We start from the raw sequence: 11503 nt of genomic DNA on the forward strand, positions 1-11503 counted from the left end.
GTCAATGAGGGCCGGGACGCGGCGCTGCCCGGCCGGGTAAATAAACTCGGTTTTATTGGGGGCCAAGGGATGAAGGCAAATACAGGTGGCCGAGGATACAGCGAGGGACCCCGTACAACACGAGAGGGCGTGTGGACAGGGCCTGGAGTCAGGTACTCCGCTTGGTGTGGATGAGCAGCTCCCGCTGCAGGCCAGCCTCGATCGTTGTTGCGGTCTTTCCCGAGGGCAAGTCCGTGATCAGGGTGAGCTTATTGAAGACGCCGCGACCAAAGTAGTCAGCAACGACTGAGAAGCCATCATTTGAACACTTGAGCTGCCAGACACAAGGCAGAAGCATCAGCAAAAGCCTCCAGAGCCACTTGCTTCTAGCCTCCTTCCCTTCTCCCCCTGCACTTAAACCCTCTGGTTTAGTGGAGAGGGCAGCTCATGTCAGACCCTAACTCTTTGTTCAGTCCATGCAAGGGCTGGGTGTAGCAGAAGAACCTGCTGGATTTTCTGGCACTGGCCGTTACAGCTCGTGTTTCAACGCCACTTCTGAGCCATGCACCGAGGAGGTAATGAGCAACAGAATTAAGCAGGAAGGTGAGTGCCTCAACTGCTCTAGTTTCCACGTGTGTTAACATTTTCCAGCTAATGTCCCATTCTCACACTCACCACTTAATTCATCCTTGGGGAACAGAAGGTAGATGCCACATTTTGGTGCTGTCCCCAATCCAATTCACACTATTCTTCTCCCTTTCTCCCTAATTAGTTCTATACAACCTGTTGACTAGCTGTTACACTGACCAATAGGTCTCGGGGCCCACATGAGGGTCAGGTGAGGATAGATTCTCTCTTTCACCTTCACAGAGCCAACAATGACTCTTCATGCTCTTTACACAATGCACTCACCCTAGGGTCTAATGCCTCATTATCCAGTTAAAGTAACTTTGTTTACAAAATACTCTCAAGCTTTACCTGTCTCTACCAGCCTCCATTTACAGGTCTGTAAACGAATCTAAACTCTATGTATTTCAACTTGGTAAGATAGGCAACGTTACCCTACCTGATGCTGAAACTGGTCATGCAGATCTCTCTTCTGCTCTTGGGCTCGGATCATGTCCATCACTTTGCGATTTTCTGGCATGCAAGTAGGACATTCTGAATCACTCTCAGAGTAGCTTTCAAAGCAGTGCTGGTGAAAGGAATGACCGCACAGGAAGTGGACTGAAGGGAGCTCCAATGCACTGGTGCAAATGCTACACTTGGTCTTCTGAAAAATCTTGGGACTGAGTGACAAGATGGAGAAGCATAAGAAAGACAAACTACACTTCACCTTACTAAAAGAAAACAGCAGTTCTGTCTTTGAATAGGACTAGACAAGACAGCACACAGTCCTGCACCTTGCTTTTAGCTCTTCAATTTCCAGGCGGATCCTCGTAGTTTCTTCTCGGTATTTCTGAATTCTCTGCTCATCCTGCTCTATCTGGTGGCTTTGCTTCTGCAGCTTGTTGACAAGATAATCCTTAATCACAGACAGGGTGGCTGTGGAGTTATGAGCCAGAGTCTGCACAACTGAGAGGAACTGAGATGTTAGTTTAAACACAAGCACAAAAACTGCAGCTATACTTGCACTGCCAGGGCCAACTGCTTTCCTGGGACAGGCCATTTACAGTCAAAGGCAGCTGGCATTCTCATGGAATCGGAAGAGCTCACTTAAAGCTTCTCTTTCAGTTTGATCTCTTCCAGAAATGGGCGACTGGGAGCATGTCTGGATAATTCAGATCGAAAGGGACAAAGGAAGGATCTAGTAGTGGATTGGATTTTAGGCTCAACAGGAGCTTGAGCACACCCTGCACTGCCAGAACTGACAGAACAGAAATCATGTATGATACTGCAGATCTTTATCCCTAACTAGGAGCTGTGACTGACATCGTTTTTCCCTATGGAGCAGGTTATTACTTCAAGTGGTAGGCTCCAATTTCATTGATTCTTCTAATGTCTGATCTACAGAAAGCACTACAAACTAGTCTGGGTTAGAGTCTTTTGTGGTTTGTTGTTGTGGTTTTATGGCAGGGGAGGCTGAGGGTTTAATGTCACATGTCATTACCAAGCAGTGGAGGCATAAGATTCTTGTTCTCGATGTGTTTCAGCACCGCAGCAATATACTCCTTGCAGTTCTCCTCCTTCCGTGCAAAGTAGCTAAGAGCCTGTTCCCAGAGACAAGCCTCTTGGTTGCCATACAACTCGCACACCTCAATCACCTTCTTGTACTGCTCATTCTGCATGTGGTAGTGCATGATCTGCTGGAAACTACGGGAGAAACACTCAGCTGCAACAATCCATCTCGCCTCTTGAGGTTTTGCAGGGACCTCAGGTTTTCACCCAGCCATGCAATCCCCAGACTCACACAGAAGCCAAAGACAAGTATTTTTTTCACTCTATATAACTGCCTTGCTTCAACAGTGAGGTATTTCTGCAGAGCAATCATCTACCACATCCATCTTGAGACACTAAAAAGGTCACTACCATTAATGGTACAGACATTTATGGCTCAGAAATTGCTGCAGTGGGGGCAAGAGGGAAAGGACAGGACTCTAAAGACAAGAGTAACACTCACAGTTTGCCCTGCTCATAGAGGTAGAGAACACCATCCTTGAAATTGTGCATCTGACATAAGACCAAGGCCTTATCAAAGACTGTCTTGAACCTTCCGCTCTTGAGGAGGGTGAGGGCTTCATTGTGCAACTTCTCCTTGGTCTACAAAGAAGGGGGAGAGGTCAAGAAGAGGAACTCAGGCACACCCACCTACACACTATTTTGCACACTAAGACTTGACAACTTGGAGCTCTTTCCCGGCAGGTCAGTTTTGGTACTTGCTCTTTAATGCTTTTAAGCAAACAGGACACGATTTTCTTTGCCCACACAGCCAACATCTTCACAGATCTAGCCAAGCAAGTAAGGATACTTTTGTGGGCAAGCCATCTGCTCACAGAGGCTGTATTGTCTGTAATCCGTCCTTAAATGACATACAAACAAAACAAGTTCAGCCATCCTGAAGGGAATATTCTCCCAGATACTAGGCTGCTTTCCCATTTCTGTGCTATTTGTCCAGCACAGCATACGTATTGTCTCATGTTGTCAATGCCCAGCTGGAAAGGGCATTGCAGGAATGCAAATATGACTCACAGACACCAAATCTTTCCCTCAAAACACAATGCTGGAGGAGCTCAAACCTGCTCATCTTGTTCATGTGCCCAGTTCTGCAATCGAAGTTCCAATAAAGTGTCATAGACACCCTGTGGAGAGTCAGCCTGCACCTCAGTCATGTGCTCCAGAAAAGCTTTCAGTTCTCGGGAATTGTTTGCAAAGATTGGGATGAACTCCTCTGAATTAGCCTGTAAAACAGTCACAAAAAGACAAGCACCCACATCAGTCTAAGCCACACCAGTGCTTCCTTCCTGCCATGAGGAATGTTCATTTCCAGAGTCTCAGACAGGACAGATACAACACAATACAGGATGCCAACAACATCAAGAATCAATCCTGAGCAATAACTTTAAGAGGTCCCCTGCCTCTAGGACTACCAGTACATCAGAACAGAGCTTCTCATAGAATCACTGAATAGTTTGAGCGGGAAGGGAACTTTAAAAGTCATCTAGTCCAATACCCCTGCAAAGAGCCGAGACATCTTCCATTTCATCAGGTTGCTCAGGTCCTCATTCAACCTGACTTGAGTGTTTCCAGGGATGGGGCCATCCATCAATTCTCTGGGCAACCTGGTTCAGTGTTTCACCAACCTCATTATAAAAAGTTCCTTCCTTCTATCTGGTCTAAATCTACCCTCTTTTACTTTAAAATTATTACCTCTTGTAGCATCACAACAGGCCCTGTAAAAAAGTTTGTCCTCATCTTTCCTATAAAACTCTTTTGAGTACTGAAAAGCTGCAATGAGGTCTCCCTGAAGCCTTCCTTTATCCAGACTGGGCAACCCCAGCTCACTCAGCCTTTCTTCAGAGCAGGTGTGTTCCATCCCTCTGATCATTTTTATAGCCCTCCTCTGGACCCACTCCAAAAGGTCCGTGTGCTAAGGGTTCCAGGGCCAGACACAGTATTCCAGGTGGGGTCTCACCTGAGCAGAGTTTATTAAGTTATAATTCTCATTATACCTAAAACATCAGGATGACAACACAAGGCATGCAGAAGCACTCTGCAGTAGCAAAGTTACTACTGGAGAGCAACAACTCTCAGTCAACACAAAGCATACCTTTTTTCCTTCTAGCATCCCAGGGCCTTCATTACCTCCCAAGGGACGGTAATCAGTGCAAAGGATCTTCAGCAATTCAGTGGTCTCATTAGGGACATGGTGCATCAGGATTTTACCATATCGCTTCATGTTACTCTCTGCCTGTTCAAAGGGCAGTTTTCCAATGTAGTGCAAAGCTTCTTGGTAGTTCTGTGAAGACAGACAGCAAAACAATCACAGGACACTGGCCTCTGCTCTCTACTTTGGGCTTAGGACAGAAAGCATTGAAGACATGTGAGTATGCCACAAATACCATTTGCTCTGAATTATCACCTAGTTCACTATTCCTGCTCATTTTCCTCCTCAGGGAGAAGAAAGACTGGATACAGCCTGGGGGAGACATTTCGATGAATCCCCAATTAAGCACTCTCGCTCCTCTTAAAGGGCACTGTAAAAAGCTTCATCAGAAAGAAAACAAGATCTTCTGATTTCCCCATCTAGTCTAACACACAAGCCAAAAGCAGAAAGGCAACACACCAACAGCAACTAGTATTGTTGCTGCTGCTCTCATCAGCATGCTATCCTCAGCAAAGAGGTCAGTGAAATTATATTCTCACTAAAGAGGAGGCTAGAGAATTGGTATTCTCCCCAGTAAGAACACATGTGCAGTTATGTCTCCTCACCTTGATGTCCTCTAACTGGATTTTGAGGTACCATTCATGATGCTCATGCTTCTCTGCCAGGTACACAGCATGGGAGTAGTAACCAGCTTGGCGAAGCACCTTGATAGCCGTTTCCACATCAAAGTGGACCTCACTCTCACTCGTCTCCAAGAACAAAAGCAGAGAGATGGTCCCTCAGAAAAATTATAACAGTCCAGAAGCAGTAATCATTTATGTCAGAGGAGGAAAACATGAGCAGCAACAATCATGGTACCTCTCATGCAAGGGAAAATCACCCATGCAGAAAGGAAGGAGTCTAACCACTTCTCATTTGCTTGCCAGTTGCATTGGCAGAAGCAAGCACACTCCAGACCCAGATGGCAAACCAACCAAACTGAGAAAGTAAGCAAGAGCTTGGAAATAAAGAAGCAAAGACCAGGGTACTGAGTGGTAAATTCATTATTCTTTCTCTTAACAGTCATAGACGAGGGAATTTACAATGTCACCATAACCCCTTTTTAATTATTATGATGACACAAAAATGTAGCATGATTCCACGTCTCCCCAATACCTTAATGAACTCTTCCAGTTTGGAGCTGTCTTTGAGTTTGGTATAGCAATTCAGCAGAAGTGTAGTGTGGTCTGCATTGGCCAGGGACTGCAGGTGGAGCATCTGTAGATAAGCAGTAAGGTTGTGGATACGCTGAGCATCCAGGAATTTCCGAATAACATAAGATGGTTCTAGCTTCCCTATAGTTCTGTGAGGGGAAGAGTCATATTACAAGATATTGTATACTCATGAAATCAAAATAAATGGAGAAATTAACAGAACACAGAGAAGCCTTAACTTCAGCAGGTACTAACCCTCTTGGGACTGCTCAGCTATGCATCAGAAGCAACAACTAGTTATGGTGTAAGACCACCCATCTGCACACACACTGATACAAAGGCCTTGATCAGGACAACCATGACAGCATACAAGGAGTTAATCTTCCCTTAAAGGTGGCATTGAGAAGATAGATTAGGCTCTGAGCACAACAAACTGGGAAGCCAAAAAAAAAGAGAGGAACAAAAGCTACATTTTCCTTCATTTCAGTCACAGACAGCTCAAAGACAGCTTTAAATGCTTATGCTCTAAACACGGAGCAGTTTAGCCACAGTTACTTTGACAGTTAAAGTAAGTCAAGGTAAAAAGACCTGCTGACTCTCACTAGATGTCAGGGACTCTGGAGTATCAGCTCCAAAATAATATAACACTTTGTCGCATTTTAAACATTGAATATGAAGTTTTCAGTAAGCCCCAAAACAAGGTTGCTCTGAGTTCTAGTTTTAAAAAACCCAAGATGTTTTAAAACTGACATTGAACTGTTTGAGTACTTTCCAGGAAGATTGCCATACATGGTCAAACTCCATCATCTATCTTGCACAGAGTGATCCCTTCTTTAAAATGATGTCACCAGGCCCCAATCCATCCCAATGGGCCTACGTTATTCATGTTAAAATATGATCAAGGAGAAGAACTTTATCATAAGTTGTACAAAGTGATTTTCAAGCAACTTGTTCAAAGACTTTTAGTCTCACTGACATCTTTCTCTGTACAGGTAGAATTTTCACCTCAAGTCATACTTTTTTTTTTTTGTTTTGGACTGTTTTTATTCCTGGGCTAAAACAGAAATCAAGGCCCATGTTGCTCCTACCTGTACTACAACATCACAGCTCCATAGGACTCCCACCTACCGGATATACTGCTGGATGGCTCCATCGTGGTTTCCCTTGTTATAGAGATGATCGCCATACTGCCGGAAAATCTCTGACAAACCATCGCTGTCCAAGTGGTGGCTCTTGGCCAGGTTAATGGCCATTTCAAATAAGTTCTTTCTGAACAGCATCTGTTAAATAAATGGTAAGAGCAGTATGAGAGAAATACCACCCCACAAAACAAGTTCAAACACACCTGGAAAACAAGTTGTTTCTTCATCTTAGTGCATACATGCACTTAGGCCTTTACATACCAATTGTCTCACAACACTGGCTATACCGAAAAGCTATTGCGTCACTCGTTATGTAATTCACTTACCTGAATGGTTCGATTTTTCAGTCTGCAGAGCCAGTACAATCTTACAGACATAAGGCAGAGACTAATAAGAAAACAAATTTACATGCCTCGAGTTTGGTTTGTGTATCCTTCTCCTGCAGTACATGGATCTTCCCGTCTCTGGTCAGTACATAGAGAGATCCCCACTCTGCCAAGACATCCACTATATCATCAAAGATTGCGCTGTATGCAATGAATTTGTTGCACAAGTCATAGATATTCAGGACTTGTTTGTCTGAATTCTGTGCCTCATTCCCAGCAAATTCTGACCTGGAGAGCAGAAGAAAGTTTTAGAAAACAGGAAGAACTTAACTTGAAATCTTGATACCTGTTGAAACTAGGGATGTATAGAAAGCAAGACAAACAGAGTTCATTTAGGGAATTAAACTAAGTGGATTCTGAAGGAAACCACCATGTATTTATACACAAATTCCATCATCCTGTTACACTGAGAAATTAATAGGACTGGAAAAATAATCCCCCTCATTCAGCACATTTAATTGTGCTACTCTCACAATGGAAGTTAATCAAGATACGGGTCGGGATGAACCTCAACAACATCTGACAGAGTTGCAATCTGCCCCAAAGAGGAAAGCTTCACAGGGAAGAAGGAGAAAGAGAAAAAGCATGAAGCTGCATGAGCAAAAAGAACTCATCTGTTTCAAGGAGCCCTACTTTGGGGAAGTCTTTCGGTCCTTGGAGACAATGATGAGGTACCCCCGATACCAGTGAACAATCAGCTTTTGTCCCTCGAAGGCAAAGCAGGGGCCACGTTCGTCTGGTTGGTAAAGGTACACACATTCATTTCCTGCCACAATGAACTGCAGATCCTGGGAGGGGTCACTGAGAGATGAACAGCGCAATCCACAACCGTGAGTGTCCAGCTCCAGGTGAGGATAGTCTTTCACTGAAAGCATATAAGACTACAGAGGAAACTCGAGGGTTTGGGGATCACTCTGAACTAGACTCTGAAACCAACAGAATTTGCAAGTCAGAGTCACATTTTTTTCAACTAGCTTCTCACCTGGATGTTCTCTGTTGTCACCACAAATAGATGTGTTGTTTTGCCAGACTGTCGAAAAGCAAGGCCAGTAACGGGGTAGCTACCTTCATGTAGGATCTGGGTCTTACTATGCCGATCTCGAGTGATGTCTCCTTTAGTAAGTACAACACTCCCATCTGCAAAACCTGGTGAAGCAGACAGATTAAACTATTACTTATAGAACACACCTGAAATTTTATCCAGCATAAGTTAGGGAAGCTCCAGTCAGCAACAAAAGCACGCTCACTAGCACGGTATAAAGCAATGGGATTGCCACAGGTCCTCACGTCAAGTCAATCTTTGCCAAATCACTCCCCACTGCTCCAGTTACAGTTCAGAGCTGTCACACAACTGCACATAGGATAGCACTGTTCAGCAAGGGTTAACTTGCTTTCCACGTACAAACTTCACACGCGCATTAATTTTGTTTGACTCTATCTGTATTTTGTTTTACAAATGGCCTTCCCATACTGCAGCTGTAACAATAATTTCAAGTCCCTTGCTTATTCAAAACATACTACACACTGTAAAAAAGACCAGAGGGAGATTTTTTAAGAGAGAGTAAAACACACAGTTTTCACAGCTTGCCAACAGCCCCAGTCTTGTAAGCTGTTCCAGGGTTGAAGGCCACCGTACCCACAGGGAAAGCTTTTTTGATTTCAGTGTAGGGACCAAGTCAGCTGAGACCACTTGTAATCTCGCAACATTACTGCTCTTATTCTGTCAGAAGAATTAAGCAAGAAACATTACCAAGGAACGGTCAAATCCAAAAAGGGAAATTTGCTTTTTTCTTTGAAAAAAGGTTTGTGTAACAAGCTTGAAAAAGTATCTCTGTAACATTAAGTATCACAAAACTCACGTTTTTTCCTGTACCAAGAGAAGCTAAGTTTAGTACTAAGTTCAATAAATATGTAGCCTTACCAACTGGCAGGGAAAAGAGGACATCAACTAAAGATACATGCTTCCAAGTATCAAAGTTATTAGTGTAAAATATACACTCAGGTTAAATTTATGCATTTATCTCTTGAGCTCTAGGATAGCACAAGATACACAATATCTCTGTGAGGATAATGTAACAACTGAGTGAGAAGAAAGATCATCAGGACCTTCTATACTGGTTTTTGTATTATCATCTATACACGTTCCTTACCTCTCAGTAAGGACTGTAATATTTTTCTTAAGCTGTTACAGTTCAGCTTTACTTACCAATAGCCATGAAATTAAGATTCTCGTGGACAGTCAGGCAGGATACAACCGTGGGCTTGTTACCTGGTATTGCTGGAAAAATTCGTGTGCAAAGAGGATTACCACCATCTCGTTTCTCCAGGTTCCAGACTTTCACCTATAAACAACAATGATCTGGCATAAGCAAAACATGGGGTATTAGTAGGCCATGACCTGGCATCAAAATGTTATAGGACCCGGAATGAAGACGCTAGTTAAGGTAAGAAAGGGCAACTGAGATCATCACAATAGTCTTTAAGAAAGAACCATATTACAAATGCATTTTCCTCTCTTCGTCATTTAACTTACCAAAGGGTTTATACCCTCTTCATCCTCACCAATAGAAACCAGGATACTGTGCTGCTTCAGCTGGTACAGATGCGTCACCCTTAGCTTGTAAGCTTGGAAACTGCTGAGTTGAAGGGAGCGAGGCAGAAACCAAATCTGACCTTCCATATTTAGATCACAGTTAAGGCACATAAGGGGACCAAAAAAAGAAAAAAAAGCCCCGCATCTCCAATTGTACAAGGATCTGCATGCCTTTTGCTGACTCTTGGTAGAGTTACAGCAAATACTTCTGCAGAGCAACCCCGGAGCACCAACACATCCAGCGACGCTTTGGGGTTTGTTTTTTTTTTTTAAAACAAAGCACAGCCGACAGCAGAAAGCTGCCGCATTCCCAAGGCCGGAGTAGCCTCCGGCCCGCGCTAGACAGCGCCCAGGACTCGCCTGCCGCGCAGCCTCGGCTCGACCGAGCCCCGCGCAGGCCACAGCGCCGGGCCCCGCACAGGATATCTCCGAACACGAGGCTTCCCCGGCCCGAGTCGCAGACTGCGATGCCTGGGGGCAGTGCGAAAGGCTTCCCACCGGCTCCATCCGGCCCCGACGGCTCCCTCACCGTCTCTCTGTCAAAGAAGACGAACCGGCGCCACTGCAGGTAGGCAGCCATGTTGGGGTCGGCCCCGCGTGCCCGCCCCTCACGTGACCTGAGTCACCGCCCCTCGAGCCGCGCATGCGCGGGCGAGGCCGCTGCCGTGCCGAGACACTGGCGTTTAAAGAGTGAATTTTGAACATACACATTGGAAAAAAAATCCCAGCGCCTGCTAGGAATTTAAAACTCAGAACGGTGTCAGCACCCATAAATGAGTCATTTTACAGTAATATTTTTGCATTACACTATAGAATATATCATCTTTTTAATTTGCCTCTCTCCAACGGGGCCCTAACAGTATATACAAAAAGGCTTGGCATTTAAATGTGGATAAGAACTCATGAAATCTGGATATTTGCTGTGAGCTCAGCAATATGATTAATTATTTGTGTTATTTGTCACAGACTGAGCTTCTTGGTTTAACAAAAGCAATACAGTAAATACATTGAAGCTATACCTTTGAATCCATGTGTAAGTTAGTTTCAATGTAACCCCAGCAAACCAGAATGCATTCAGCATTTATGTACTTATGCAGTACTTAATTTCATTGCAACTGCACACTTTTACTGCTCCAGTGGCAGTAAAAAAACTTTGAGGCACTGCTCAAAAGTGGGACCCTGTTTACATTCTGAAGTACTTAGTTACCGTTATGGTAAATTCTGTAAGAATCTTTTGTTAAATTGTTTAACTTAAGCCACCAATTAGGTGGTGTTAGGTTTGCTGTTAAACCTTTATGCATAAACCACTGGTCAAGTCCAGGGCCTAGCTGAGCAGAGGGGTTGACTCTGAACCCTGTGACTCCACTTACCCATTGCCATCCTTACTCTTTTTGTCTTTCTCCCCCAGCCTCCATGTCGATAATTTTGGGTTTAGATTGGGTGTACTCTGCTTTTATGCTGCGTGCTTTAACCATCTAGGCCACAGCAGAGTGAACCTTGCCACTGAACTTCGCCCTGGTTTCACTTTTACATTAAACCTGCTTTTGCCAACTCCTTTGCTGGTGATTTTTAAAGCATCTTTAAAAGACTCCTTCTAACCATCAAAACCACAGCACACACAACATCTTCTGCAGCACAAACAGCCAGCAAAGCAGAACTCAGGATGACTCTTGATGAAAGACACGAGGACACAGCCCCAGCAGGATCTGCAGTGCTCCTCTGGCCCCTTGCAGAAATTCTCATTGTCAAAGAAGCAGCTAACTTGGCACTGCAACCAGATACTATGCAGAGTCTTCTAGTCTGGTGGAGACAAGACTGTGGAGCATTCAACCCTGGAAAAAACAGCTGCCTTATGGAGGGTCTGTGCAGACAAAGGATGCCTCTCA

The 11503-nt window shown here is 44.4% G+C and overlaps 1 protein-coding gene and 1 long non-coding RNA gene across 3 annotated transcripts; one reads left to right on the forward strand and one right to left on the reverse strand.

The window, feature by feature from the left end:
• Positions 1–27: 27 nt before the first annotated feature.
• On the reverse strand, positions 28–10226 carry VPS11 (VPS11 core subunit of CORVET and HOPS complexes). 2 transcript variants are annotated; one of them, XM_053963243.1, is made up of 16 exons: positions 10044–10226; positions 9558–9706; positions 9231–9366; positions 8007–8170; positions 7658–7905; positions 7051–7252; positions 6625–6776; positions 5459–5645; positions 4909–5052; positions 4247–4435; positions 3216–3377; positions 2600–2739; positions 2090–2292; positions 1383–1554; positions 1046–1268; positions 28–313 (listed from the first exon to the last, which is right to left on the reverse strand). In XM_053963243.1, the coding sequence occupies exons 1-16, from the start codon at positions 10195–10197 to the stop codon at positions 149–151; spliced, it is 2790 nt and encodes a 929-aa protein (XP_053819218.1). In that variant the 5' UTR covers positions 10198–10226; the 3' UTR covers positions 28–148. The 2 variants fall into 2 exon arrangements, with proteins under 2 accessions (XP_053819218.1, XP_053819217.1); XM_053963242.1 differs by lacking the exon at positions 10044–10226 and having other exon boundaries at positions 9558–9870.
• LOC128799126 (uncharacterized) lies at positions 470–5327 on the forward strand. Its single transcript, XR_008434646.1, has 3 exons — positions 470–582; positions 4593–4820; positions 4969–5327. It is a non-coding gene; the product is annotated as an uncharacterized LOC128799126 (long non-coding RNA).
• Positions 10227–11503: the final 1277 nt, after the last annotated feature.

This window comes from Vidua chalybeata, chromosome 23, assembly GCF_026979565.1.
Source record: "Vidua chalybeata isolate OUT-0048 chromosome 23, bVidCha1 merged haplotype, whole genome shotgun sequence".
Taxonomy (NCBI): domain Eukaryota; kingdom Metazoa; phylum Chordata; class Aves; order Passeriformes; family Viduidae; genus Vidua; species Vidua chalybeata.

Excerpts from the sequence above, each read along its gene's own strand:
- VPS11 (XM_053963243.1), bottom strand. The coding sequence starts at position 10,197 with ATGGCTGCCTACCTGCAGTGGCGCCGGTTCGTCTTCTTTGACAGAGAG. Across the intron at positions 9,707-10,043 it reads GGGAAGCCTCGTGTTCGGAG|ATATGGAAGGTCAGATTTGG; the intron begins ATATCCTGTGCG and ends ACTGTGATCTAA. Across the intron at positions 7,253-7,657 it reads GACCGAAAGACTTCCCCAAA|GTCAGAATTTGCTGGGAATG; the intron begins GTAGGGCTCCTT and ends TCTGCTCTCCAG.